Raw genomic sequence first — 12,416 nt, 5'->3', positions numbered from 1 at the left:
ACCCCGGCTTGAGTGTGCAGACATGTGAAAATGCCATGAGATGGATGATGGATCTTACAATGTGTTTGTCTCATTAATCATCTGCTCTGGTGAAATATGTACGCACATATGCAGTACAAAAATTTGAGAAAGCATTTTGATCCTGTCGAGGGTTCAAATGCTGTAAACAATACAGTCAAGCCTGGGTGAGGTGAGGGAATGGGCCAAAAATGCGGAGACAAAAACTAATGCTCTGTTGATGTCTAGTCTCTCATCTCTTCTATGCTCTGTTCATATACTGGCCAGTTCTTGAATCAATCAGGATATCATCGCCTACGTTCACAAACGAGGGCACTGTGACAACAGCTCCTGTTTCCACGGTTGCTGGTTTTGTTCCTCCTACAAAATATACAGTTAAAAGATTATTATTCTGATCGTGTCAGCTTTAATAAGAAAACATTTTTTTTTCTAATTGTGATATTCACATGCAGTTATACCTTGTGCACTGTCACCTTGCCCTGGGTCAGTATCAGTTACAGTCAGCCTAACGGTGATGGGGAGATCAAAATCAATGATCTGCAGGACATATTAATGTCAGTGACCAATATCCTATTCTGTGCAAGAATACATAACTAATCAAACAGCACATTATCAAGAGTTTGAAACAAAATAGGAACATATGAACTGACAACAGCCAATTAATTGATTGGATTTGGACAGCAGATTATGTAAAAACAAAACAGGAAATACCCGTCCATTCCAGTATAACAAATTGCAGTCCATTCCTTCTTTCAACCATTTCTGCCTGTCGCCAACATCTGACTCATTTAAGCGACTTTCTTCAAAGGTAGTCTGGAAAGGAAAATTATAAAGATAAGTAACATTATGCACTTGGGGAACACACCATAAAAGAACCATTCATTCTCTTTGCCTTCTTTTTTGGCAGCAGTTTGCTGAAAACAAAAGGAATCGGCAAGTTTAATTCATATGTTTCTAAAACTTGACTGTCTGTCTGTAAAACTTCCGACTGTCCATAAAACTTTAAACGATACTTCTACCAGTAGTTTCTACATTGTAGAAATCAGCGAGTTCAATTCATATGTTTCTATAGTACCATATTCCATATGGTTAGCACGTGCTTAAATTTCAAACATGGGTGTTCCATTGCATACTGATTACTGAAGCATACAGACAGCTAGCGACTACTCTTTTCATGATATGTTTGAATGAAAAACTGAAACATGTACCAGATCCATGAACACAAACTGGGCTCCATCCTTGTAGGTAAATTGCTTAGTTTCCTTTGAAATGGATGCCTCTGGGATCTAAAACAAAAGTGACAAAATAAGTGCTCTTCTTTGTTAGAACACATTGAAGGAGAGTTGATGAGTATCATATCAGTTGCTTCTGATTACATAAGCTAAAGCATGATCTGATACAGTCACAGAATGGTACTCCCTCCGTTCTAGGTTATAAGACATTTTGACTTTGGTCAAAATCAAACTGCTTTAAATTTGACTAAATTTATAGACAAATATAGTAATATTGATAATACTAAATTAGTTTCATCAAATCAATAATTGAATATATTTTCATAATAAATTTGTCTTGGGTTGAAAATGTTACTACTTTTTTCTACAAACTTGGTAAAACTTAAAGCAATCTAACTTTGACCAAAGTCAAAACGTCTTATAACCTGAAACGGAGAGAGTAATTTCTACAGGTTTAGAAAGGTGAGTTTCTGCTTGGATTACCGTACTTCCAGCTCGAAAGGTTTTGTCAACTGTGTTGCCAGTGATATAATTACGCATTTTTGTCCTTACAAAAGCAGCACCTTTTCCAGGCTTGACATGGAGAAATTCTGTTGTTGCATGAAGACAGAAAGTTTTATATGCTATATTTCTTATATCGAGCATCTAAAGTAAAATGGAATAGATGAGCAATAGATGGCAAGAAATTATATACATCTGTCAGAATACTCTATGACATTTCAACATTTGTTTTTTCACAGATATAGATTTGTCTGGAATTTTTTTGAAAAACACATAATTTTATTTAGATCAAACGTAACAAATGAAACTCTTAAAGCTCATTTTATAGGTACTAGAGTATGCTTTACCATTCCATTCTAGTAACTGAAAGAAACATAGCAGTGAGTGATCTGAAAAGCGGGGAATACTTGGGAAAGCAAATAACATTCACATATTGTGGCAAGCTAAGCTATATGTGAAGTTTGAAAAATCGAACCAACAGAAGCAAATTTGCTCAAGTACACACTGAAAGGTATGAAAGGAGGTAATTCTTCTGAAACAGTGGATGTAACAAGCAAGAAAATAATTGGTTTTTATAGCACTAGAGTGTCACATTGCTTATGAACAACATGGATTGCAGTTGTATAAAAGGGAGTTGTTATTCTTCCTAAAATGTGATAAAGAAATCAAGGTAGCAGCTTTCGTCCCCCCATCTGGTCCTATATATGCAATGCAGATAATAATGTGCCTTGAAATAATGAAATTTGTGGCTACATGAGGTATGTTCAACAAAGCTACTGTATCCACTGGGAGACTCCAACCAGGAATCAGGTATGTTTTTAGTACTAGCAGAAAGGAAGAAAGAAGATGAGATTGTGAGTGGATACGATTACGAACCAATAACCTTCCAGGGAGCTCCGTCGACCTCGAGGTTGGAGCCCACCCTGATGTCGTTGCTGGACAGCGCATACACCCCTGCAAGAAAGAAAGGAACAAGCAGTAGTACTCAAGCAGTCAGCTGAGAAAAGAAGAAGTCGGGATTGGGACAATGGGATGAAGGGAAGGATACGGGCGTAGCGTACGGGTGAGACGAGAGCGGAGAGGTCGTGGTCCGGCGAGGCAGGAGGAAGGGCGGCGGAGTTGGGCGAAGGAGGAGGGTGGTGCAGTGGCGCCGGAGGGAGAGAGGTGGCGGAGGCGGAGAGAAGCCATAGCTCAGCTGAGTGACGCTGGCACCTGGCAGCTCAAGTGATGCGATGAAGACGATAAGGAAGAGGGGAATTCCAAGGAAGAGGTGATTCCACCCAGGTTGGTTCATCAGTACATGAAGCCCATCGGCCCAGCATCAGTTTAGGCTTAAATGATCAGGCGGCCCATCAAATATGTGCTCCGTCCCCAGCCTTTTGAGAAAATGGACATTTCGCCACGTTAAAAAAAAAAGGTTTCGCTAAAATGCCAATATAGAGTGTGTGATCACAGCCACTTAGCTATTTTCTCCATTTTCGCTAGAATGCGGTTTGATGAGACCAAATTGCTTCTCTCACTGCTTGATGAGCCATGACCAGCTCGCGGCGGAGCTCCTGGCACCGACAATGTCGACCTCAATGCCTAGCCTCCTAACGCAAGCCATGCGAGGCTAGCGTGCACACAGCCACGGTCAACTCCACCGTCCGCGGGGAGGTGGTGGCGAGGAGAGCGCTAGTTAAGCACTTGGTTTGGGGCCACCGCCGCGGATCCGCACGGCGAGAGAGGGGCGGAGAAGAGGCAGCTGAGGGAGGCGAACGCGGCCGCCCTGGACCTCCGCGAGCGCTAGTCAGGGACCGGAGACGAGGAACTGACCCGCCGTGGGGATGTACGGTGGGAGGGAGGAGACGGTGCAGGCGCGGTCGACGAACGCGGCGTGAGCTAGCGAGCACCCGTGCGCCGGTGGATGTGCACCCCGCTGCTTGCTTGGTCGGTGAGGCCTCCTCGGGAGCTAAGCTTGTATGCGTGTGGCTCGAGGGCGAGGGATGAGGCACTGCGCAGTGGAGGGAGGTGTCGTGCCGCTATGCCTTAGATTGTAGCCAAAATAAACCTTATCAAATTTTGTCAATTTGGCAATATTGCCAAGTTTTGACATGATTTATTACGTATTTACTCCCTGCATCCCAAAATATAAGCATTTTTAGCATAGTGACAAGTCAGACATTTTCAACTTTGACTATTAATAGAAAAGATAAAAAAGATCATTCATATAAAATTAATGTTATTAGATTTATCATTAAACAAACTATCAATAATGTATAACTCTTTTTATTTAAAATATTTTACTTTTATAGATATTATTGGTCAAAAATAATATCTCGTTGACCGTGTCAAAGTCTAAAAATACCTATATTTTGGAACGGAGGGAGTACTAAAGTTTGATAAAAAAAACTAAATTAATGTACATATTTAACAACTTAAAAAAAGATATGATTTAAAATGACATCAAGCTAAACATCTGAAGCTAAATGCATCGTTCGGTGTGAACCTGTATATGTTTTGGCCACGATCTAGAACATGGTACCTACCCCTTCTATTAGCAATTTAGCTGCTCTTCTTGTTTTTTTTTCCTTAAGTTCGTGGGGAGCTTGGAACTTTCGGAGTGGTAGGTGTATCTGAAAGTCTGAGATGTGCCACGCCTCTTTTCTTCTGTCCTGTCTTCATCTCCTACCTAACCCCTGCCTGCATCAACCCTCATATGTTGTCCTTGGCGAATAAAAACATTTCCCTACTCACGCTCTTTCGATCTTCAGCTCCTCTCTATTTCTCTCGTCAACAATTAGCGCTCTCTATTCATCGCAAGGAGCAAAAGCAGTTTCAGTTCCAACCTCCTTCTGGTTCCATTGCTAAGAAGTAAGTTAATCTCTCTTTCTTGCTTCCTTCTGATGGATCCTTGCTAGTAGTAGTATTACTCCGAGCATGTTTAATTTGGTTGCTACCTGAGAGAAGCATGCCTGGACTTATGTCCTGTTTGAATCCAGGGACTAAATCACATAGAATGTTTGATATTAATTAGAAGTATTAAACGTAGACTAATGACAAAACCTATTCTATAATCTTAGACTAATTCGCGAGATAAATCTATTGAGCCTAATTAATTCATGATTAGCCTATGTGAAGCTACCGTAAAAATATGCTAATTATGGATTAATTAGGCTTATAAAATTTGTATCGCAAATTAACTCTCATTTATGTAATTTGTTTTATTATTAATTTATATTTAATACTTCTAGTTAGTGTCAAATATAGTCCTTGTCACATCGGATGTTTAGACGCTAATTTCGAGTATTAAATATAGACTAATTAGAAAACTAATTGCATAAATGAGAGCTAATTCACGAGATAAATTTTTTAAGCCTAATTAATCTATAATTAGCACATATTTAATGCTAGCATCACATAGACTATAATCATGGATTAATTAGGCCTAAAAATTCGTCTCATGAATTAGGTCTTATTTATGCAATTAGTTTTGTAATTAGTCTATGTTTAATACTCTAAAATAGCATCTAAACATCTAATGTGATAGGGACTAAAGTTTTAGGCTGTGTTTAGATCCAGGGGTGAAAAGTTTTACCGTGTTACATCGAATATACGGACATACATTTGAAGTATTAAACGTAGTCTAATAACAAAACAAATTACAGATTTCGCCTGTAAATTGCGAGACGAATTTATTAAACCTAACTAATTCATCATTAGAAAATATTTACTGTAACACCATATTATTAAATCATGGAGTAATTAGGCTTAAAAGATTTGTGTCGATCTTGATTGGTTGCTACCCAAGACTGTTCTCCACTGGCCTGGCCTGACGCATACTCCAGCCATAGAGGCGTGCAATTAGCGCGGCCGATTTCTGTCGCCCGAGGCTCCAGGCGTAAACAAATGCGTGCTTTACCATCGAAATCTCAACTGTACGAAGTCATCACCGCGTGCCGCCATCGCACGAGGCTGCCCCTGATCTGACGCCACTGCGTGAAGCCCACACCTACCTCAATCGCCACCGCCGGCAAGCGAAGCCACTGCCGTGGTCGTCGTTGAGCGAAGTCCCCGCGTTGGTCGAGTTTGTACGAAGCTTCGCGTGATCCCCTTTGCCGGATCCAGCTTAGAGCGAAGCTTCAATTCAGCTGATGCTGCTGATTTTGCTGATCGTTATTGCGACTTTGGGGATATTTTTGGAAAGTTAGGTATGTAGCATATGGATTTTGTGAGATTTTTCCCGAGACGCCAAGCCGTTTTGTCGAGATTTTTGTTCTTCCCGTCTAATACTTGAGTTAGCAGTAATCATCTACTCGATCAGGCAGCAGCAGCAAACCAAACAAGCAACTCGTCAGGTGGAACCCATGAGTTTGTTGGAGTGCAAATTCTTCAGGCGTGGTGCTCAGGTCACCAACCAAACAGGCCTTCTGTCTTTCGTCCGTCTTGAGGGATATCAAGAAAAGACATTCTCATGGTTCTAAAAAAAAGGGATATCAAGAACTCAAAAAGACTTTCTCATGAATGAATGTATCTAATTCCATCTGAAACTCTGGTGGTAGCTTCATACCCACTTCGGACTTTGCACTAGCTTGTACATTTAGAGAAATTCTGAAAGTAGTATGTGAAGGTTGTTGAAATATGCTTATATACAAAACATGACCATACATGTACTGGTAATTACAAGATTTCAATGCCCAATTAGTTGCATTTTGCATGATTGTTGTAAGTGCAGTGGGCACAGAGATAGCCACCGTGGAGGTGGAGGGCATCCCATTTCCTCAGGAGATAACCGTCAGTAAGCCATTGTCACTGCTTGCTAATGGTAATTAATTAATCTACTAACGAATTAAGCTGTTAACTAATATCAGATTATCAGTACAACACAAGCCTCTAAACGCCTTTGAAATAACCAATTGCAGGCATCACAGACATTGAGATCCATTTCCTTCAGATCAAATACAACGCCATCGGGGTGTATCTTGAAAAGGACAATGTGCTAGCGCATTTGGAGAGTTGGAAGGGCAAGAAGGCCGAGGAGCTTGTGCAGGATGATGGCTTCTTTCAGGCCCTAGTTTCTGGTAACTAAAATGACCCCCATCATTCAGATTTTGCACTTCAGAATCTGTAAAAGCTGATTTAGAATTGCCTGTTCTACAGTATGTCAATGCCATTCTCCCATTTCAAGTGACAAATCACAAATAGTAGTATTTTCTCTGTAGAGTTTATAGAACATTGTTATATCCTATAAAATAAAACAGAGTAAGGTTCAGCTTCAGCTCGACAGCTCATGCATTACAGCAATAACTTTTTTTTTTCATTATTTCATTTGAATCATGCTGATTGATGATGTTTACGTGTGGTAGCTCCGGTGGAGAAATTGTTGAGGATAGTGGTGATCAAGGAGATCAAAGGATCACAATACGGCGTGCAGCTGGAGAGTTCAGTGCGTGACCGTCTCGTGTCAGTAGACAAGTACGAGGAGGATGAAGAAGAGGCTCTGGAGAAGGTCACCGAATTCTTTCAGTCCAAGTATTTCAAGCCCAACTCCGTCATCACCTTCCACTTTCCTACCACCCCTGGAATTGCAGAGGTATAATCTTGTAGAGTACTCCTTATATTCAGCTGGGTTTGGTTAAGATATCAAGTGATCAAATCTTTGTTCTTGCAAACCTAATTGAATCATGCATATATGTGTGCAGATATCATTTGTGACAGAAGGCAAGGGCGAGGCGAAGCTGACAGTGGAGAACAAGAATGTGGCCGAGATGATTCAGAAGTGGTACCTGGGTGGAGAATCTGCAGTTTCTCCGACGACTGTGAAGAGCCTGGCAGATCAATTCGCAGCACTGCTCTCTGCATGAGGCATGGAGTAATAAACTACTGTAGTAATGTTGCCCGTTTCCCTTTCATTTTTAATTCGATCATGCTTTGATTTGTCCAGCTGCTCTCATGTGCATGCTACAATTGATAATGGTATTGATTTCCCTACTACTTCAAATGCATGATTTACTTGCTCCAAAGCAGAGGAAACATACTCAAATGTATATGTTTCAAATTTACTTGTGTATCTGATGCAAGCAGCCTAAGACAGTGATAGAAGTGAAGGTAGGAATCTGTCCCTGTACTGCTCATGTTCGAATTAAGTCCACCAGTGGTTCCAACTTCCAACTTGTGTATTGAGCTTGCAAAATGAAGCTGGAAAACGACACCAGAATATCTTTGAGAGCAACATCATGACACAAATTCATGAATAGTACTGTACTGCCATAGTTTGGTGTGCAGTCTTCAGTCTTGTACATCCTTTAAAACCTCCTTTCAGTGTTGTACTCATTTTGGAATCAACCAACCCATACAAGTTACCTACTCCAACAAATAAATAAATTAGAGATGTTCTGCTTTAACTTCTTCTAAGCAGTGGCGGAGCCAGCATTTCGAAGTTGGGTATTCCCGTTTAACAAAAAAAAGTTCATAGTAAAAAAAAATCAATGGTTCACAGTATGTCAATACCGATAATCGAAGAAATAAAACTACAAATTATTACATGGTACCTCTAATTTTCTATTTCGGTTCATTCATGGTTTGGAAGAGTAGCTTTAATTCTACGTTCCTTCATGACTTGAAAGCGGTTTATAATATCACAGTCCTTGACTTTCAAAAACATCTCACGCTCAATAAATGTGACCAAGCAATGATTCAAGTATTGATCCCCCAGCCTGTTTCTCAATTTATTCTTCACATAATTCATGGCAGAAAAGATTATTTGAACACTAGCTATTGCTACTGGAAGTACTATAACCAATTTGAGAAGCTTGTAAATAATCTCATGTCTATTGTGCAACTTTGTTTCAACAATCATAATGGAAAGATCAGGAAGATTTTTCACTTTTTTAAACCTTTCAACTATTTTATCTATACGCATCTCAGTGAGGAAGAGTACTTGGCTAATTAATATGTGTACATGTGCATATATTGAAGTATACTTGTTTTTTGATAAAAAAAAGTTGGGTATTCCTGGGAATATGCAGGAATCATGGTGGCTCCGCCCATGCTTCTAAGGATGATCTAAAAAAAATATTCTTCTAAGGGGAAGTTAGGATGCATGTTGCCAACAAATCGTAGATACTAGTCCACAGTCAAGTCGGTTCTTCATTTTGTTTTACAAAGAATATAGTACTATATTTGGATAGCAATGGAGATAAGATAGACACCACTTCGAATAAAGGAACAAATTAAGGGAGAAATCTCATAGGATCAAAATCACATGGATTTTTTTACCACATATATATCCATTGAAATTGTTGGGTTTAGTCCCACATTCGTAATTGTTAATGGAGGGGTACAATTTAAAAGGTGAGGACGGTCGTTACTTATCAGACTAGTCTTTTAGGTTGTGTAGGCCCATGAGCTAAAGTTGTGGTACCAATTGAGTTTGTAGTGGAGTAGACCCAATGTGACCACAGTCGGTGGGCCGGGTTGCACACTATCAAAGCCCACGTATGAAAACACAAAACATTTTTTATAGGTCACATGGTGGGGGAGCTCCAGTAATGTGGCGGGGCATATTATTGGGCCTCGGCTACTTCAGTGGAGGCGGCAGATTCCAAGGAAGGAAATTTGAGATGCGGAAGGAAATTTGAGATGCGGCAGATTCCAAGGAAGGAAATTTGAGACGTGCAGGCATCGTAGTATTCGTTTTGGCCGTGGCCTGCACATCGAGATCCAAACACTAAGAAACGTCATAGAATATCCAAACGTGATGACAACACCGAGATACAATATTTGTTAACGAAATTCAACCGAATCCTATATCTCTGGACACTGATTATGAACACTCGTACTAGATGTAGCATAATTACAGCGTATCAGAGGTACAACAAACTTCGGTCGGACATCGTCGACAGCCATTCCCTCTCGCCTATGCTAAGTTGTCATGTGGTTAATTATAATAAGTTTGCCTCTCTATTTAAGAGAGCTGAAAGAGTTTGACTCTAACTCTACCCTACTCCTATTAAACTTAAAGTTCTAAACTGAAACCGACTTTATATACATATTCACACAAACTCTAACAAGAAGAAAAGATAATCAATTAGAAACCTATATGGAATGACTTAATATATCCGTAGAGAATTTTAGAGGAATCCAAACATAAGATTTAGCATCACCGAAGACGTATTACTATGTGCCACCCCAGGCACCCTCTCCCCAAAATCCTACGTTATTTTTTTGAAGCATTATTTGAACAGAACAATTGAACATTTTCTGAGTTTTTACTCCAATGCTTGTGCCATAACTCGAGCGCAGAACGTTGGCATGGAGCCATCTTATTCTTAGCTACTAGTACTAGTTGGCAACGTGAAGAAAAGGGGAAAGGAAGAAGGTCTCTGGCATGGGAGGTGATTAGATGCTGGACAACACCAATTTGAGAAAAGGACTTGTCACTTGGGGGAAAAGTTTGGCTGAACATGCATCCAAAATACCAATGCAATTCTTCCAAAAGAAAATACCAATTCAGTGCTTTCTCTCCTTTCGTTTTGTTGTTGAGTGGTGACAAAATTATGCCCAGAACAAACGAACAGCGAATCTTGGGGGAAATATCATGTGCTAGCACACAAATTAAAGGAGAAAACTCATAGAAACAGCTAAACAGATGGATAATCCAAGTGACAGAGACACTTCAAACATTGTGTCCAATCCCTTGCATTTACGCAATCCCAATTTTGGAGTACTTTACCACCTATATTCTATTTACATTTTAGACCTCTTCTGTTCAAGAAATTATATTACTAGCTATGTTTGGCCGCCGGCGACGACTCCATGGACGGAGAGAATGGAGTCCCGGCAAGTAGGGCAGGACGTGTGCGCGGCGAGCCACGTGTCGATGCAGCGGACGTGGAAGCCGTGGTGGCACCTCGGGAGCACGCGCACCTTGTCGCCGTCGGCGAAGTCGCCCAGGCAGATGGCGCACTCGCCGTCGGGGACGCCGGCCTGCTTGGCGCCGTACACCTCCACCGGAATCCTCCTCAGCTCCGTCTTCTTCAGCCCGGCCGTGGCAGCTGTCGACACCGACGGCGTCGGCGTCGCCGTGGTGGGGGAGAGGCCGCGGGCGCAGTGGAGCGCGCAGCGGATGAGGGAGGTGAGGCCGAGGGCGCAGATGACGACGCAGAGCAGCGCGGCGAGGATGACGACCATGCTGGCGTCCAAGGCGCCGGAGCTCCCCCTCCCGCCGGCCTGCTGCATGGAGGCCGGCGTCAGCACCAGCGCAGGCGCCTCCACGACGTCACCCAGCCGCCGCATGGCTGGCTGCAGGTACCTCTAGTTAAGCTAGGAGTCAAGCATATGCAGGAGGAGGAGACAAATTATAAGATGTTCTTTTTAATTTTGTTGTACATTGAATTTCCTTTGGATTTGGTGATTGGGTGCACCAGCAGAGTGAGATTATTCTGGTTCGTCGCTGCAGCCAAACCACACATTGGATTGAGCTCTCTCAAAAAGTGGACTCTGAAAGCTAGCTAGCTACATATCTCTCTATTTGTTCAATTAGTTTTCCCTGTTTCGTTTTCGTGTAAGAAATGGCGCTAATGTCGTGGCACGTTATATTTGAGCCACTTCCGAGGATGGACAACAATGCCCCTACCAGTATCTAGCGCACAATACTTCGGCACCCTTTTTCTCAACCCTCCTCCCTTGTTTTTCGTGCGCACGCTTTTGAAACTGCTAAACGGTGTGTTTTTTTAAAAAGTTTCTATACGAAAGTTGTTTGAAAAAAAATCAAATTAATTCATTTTTTTTAAAAAAAATAGCTAATACTTAATTAATCACGCGCTAATGGACCGTTTCATTTTTCGTGCGTACTGGTAGTGTTAGGAACAGCGCTGCCGAACACAGTCTATATATGGTTTAAAGAAGTCCACATTAATTAATTTAATCATCAACTATTGCAATATTGTTCCAACTTTGATCATTTAACTCTATGAAACCGTTTATTTTTGTCTCCCCACACTTATAGATGCCCAATTTCGTTCCTTGGTCTAAATTTCATCCTTGGGTCTATTCCAGGATGATTTTCGATTACGTGGAGTTGCAGAGGGTATAGGTTTCATGCCCAAGTCTATTTCCAATCAGCCAACGACAACTTTTTACAATAATCTATATATGAAAAGGAAATTAATGGATCTACCATTTCAAGCAATAGATAGTGCGCTTATCTATTCATTAGCTCATGTCGATCAAATTAATCTTAGGTTTAGACTTGTAGATAGGGATCGGGCTCCCTATCATTGTCGAATATTCACAATGTGAACATTTAAATTATACATTAAAAGACAGTGTCAACGTGAATATGGGTGACGATGTGAATCCTTAATGTGTGAATGTAAATGTATTGCCACACTAGTGGAGAACCCATTTTTAGCACCAGTTGGGAACCGTTTTAGATGTAGAACCGGTTCTAACAAATCGAGACTAAATATCTCGATCTTTAGTACCAGTTGAAATAACCGGTACTAAAGATGCATACGAAATAAAAAAAATGTGTGGGATATGTGATTCGAACTCAAGATCTCTCACCTCAGCCCTCACGCGTGTAACCATCCACCAACTCCACCCATCAGACATGGATATGGATGTTTTCTTTTTAAACTAGCCCTGTAGGCATCTTTAGTACCGGTTATAACACCAATCGGA

At 41.1% G+C, this 12,416-nt stretch overlaps 3 protein-coding genes across 4 annotated transcripts; 1 reads left to right on the top strand and 2 right to left on the bottom strand.

Annotated features, from left to right (window-relative positions):
* Positions 1–48: 48 nt before the first annotated feature.
* Positions 49–2,991, bottom strand: LOC4349608 (uncharacterized). Its single transcript, XM_015760955.3, has 7 exons — positions 2,813–2,991; positions 2,628–2,705; positions 1,734–1,840; positions 1,227–1,304; positions 730–831; positions 477–555; positions 49–378 (listed from the first exon to the last, which is right to left on the bottom strand). Exons 1-7 carry the CDS (start codon positions 2,937–2,939, stop codon positions 260–262), a joined length of 690 nt encoding a protein of 229 aa, XP_015616441.1. The 5' UTR covers positions 2,940–2,991; the 3' UTR covers positions 49–259.
* A 1,433-nt stretch (positions 2,992–4,424) lies between these two features.
* Positions 4,425–7,735, top strand: LOC4349607 (chalcone isomerase-like protein 2). 2 transcript variants are annotated; one of them, XM_015760958.3, is made up of 5 exons: positions 4,425–4,604; positions 6,466–6,555; positions 6,653–6,811; positions 7,097–7,323; positions 7,433–7,735. In XM_015760958.3, coding segments are annotated over exons 1-5 (639 nt in total). In that variant the 5' UTR covers positions 4,425–4,603; the 3' UTR covers positions 7,595–7,735. The 2 variants fall into 2 exon arrangements, with proteins under 2 accessions (XP_015616444.1, XP_066161557.1); XM_066305460.1 differs by lacking the exon at positions 4,425–4,604 and adding an exon at positions 5,638–5,941 and having other exon boundaries at positions 6,036–6,555.
* A 2,580-nt stretch (positions 7,736–10,315) lies between these two features.
* On the bottom strand, positions 10,316–11,240 carry LOC4349606 (RING-H2 finger protein ATL74-like). Its single transcript, XM_015759718.3, has 2 exons — positions 11,121–11,240; positions 10,316–11,033 (listed from the first exon to the last, which is right to left on the bottom strand). The coding sequence occupies exon 2, from the start codon at positions 11,025–11,027 to the stop codon at positions 10,521–10,523; it is 507 nt and encodes a 168-aa protein (XP_015615204.1). The 5' UTR covers positions 11,028–11,033; positions 11,121–11,240; the 3' UTR covers positions 10,316–10,520.
* Positions 11,241–12,416: the final 1,176 nt, after the last annotated feature.

This window comes from Oryza sativa, chromosome 11 (assembly GCF_034140825.1).
Source record: "Oryza sativa Japonica Group chromosome 11, ASM3414082v1".
Classification (NCBI taxonomy): Eukaryota; Viridiplantae; Streptophyta; class Magnoliopsida; order Poales; family Poaceae; genus Oryza; species Oryza sativa.
The sequence above is the reverse complement of the archived record's forward strand: the minus strand, read 5'-3'. Positions and strand labels throughout refer to the sequence as shown.

Excerpts from the sequence above, each read along its gene's own strand:
- LOC4349608 (XM_015760955.3), bottom strand. The coding sequence starts at position 2,939 with ATGGCTTCTCTCCGCCTCCGCCACCTCTCTCCCTCCGGCGCCACTGCA. Across the intron at positions 2,706-2,812 it reads TCTCCGCTCTCGTCTCACCC|GGGTGTATGCGCTGTCCAGC; the intron begins GTACGCTACGCC and ends TCTTTCTTGCAG. Across the intron at positions 379-476 it reads GCAAGGTGACAGTGCACAAG|GAGGAACAAAACCAGCAACC; the intron begins GTATAACTGCAT and ends TATATTTTGTAG.
- LOC4349607 (XM_066305460.1), top strand. The coding sequence starts at position 6,447 with ATGATTGTTGTAAGTGCAGTGGGCACAGAGATAGCCACCGTGGAGGTG. Across the intron at positions 6,556-6,652 it reads ATTGTCACTGCTTGCTAATG|GCATCACAGACATTGAGATC; the intron begins GTAATTAATTAA and ends AACCAATTGCAG. Across the intron at positions 7,324-7,432 it reads CCACCCCTGGAATTGCAGAG|ATATCATTTGTGACAGAAGG; the intron begins GTATAATCTTGT and ends ATATGTGTGCAG.
- LOC4349606 (XM_015759718.3), bottom strand. The coding sequence starts at position 11,027 with ATGCGGCGGCTGGGTGACGTCGTGGAGGCGCCTGCGCTGGTGCTGACG.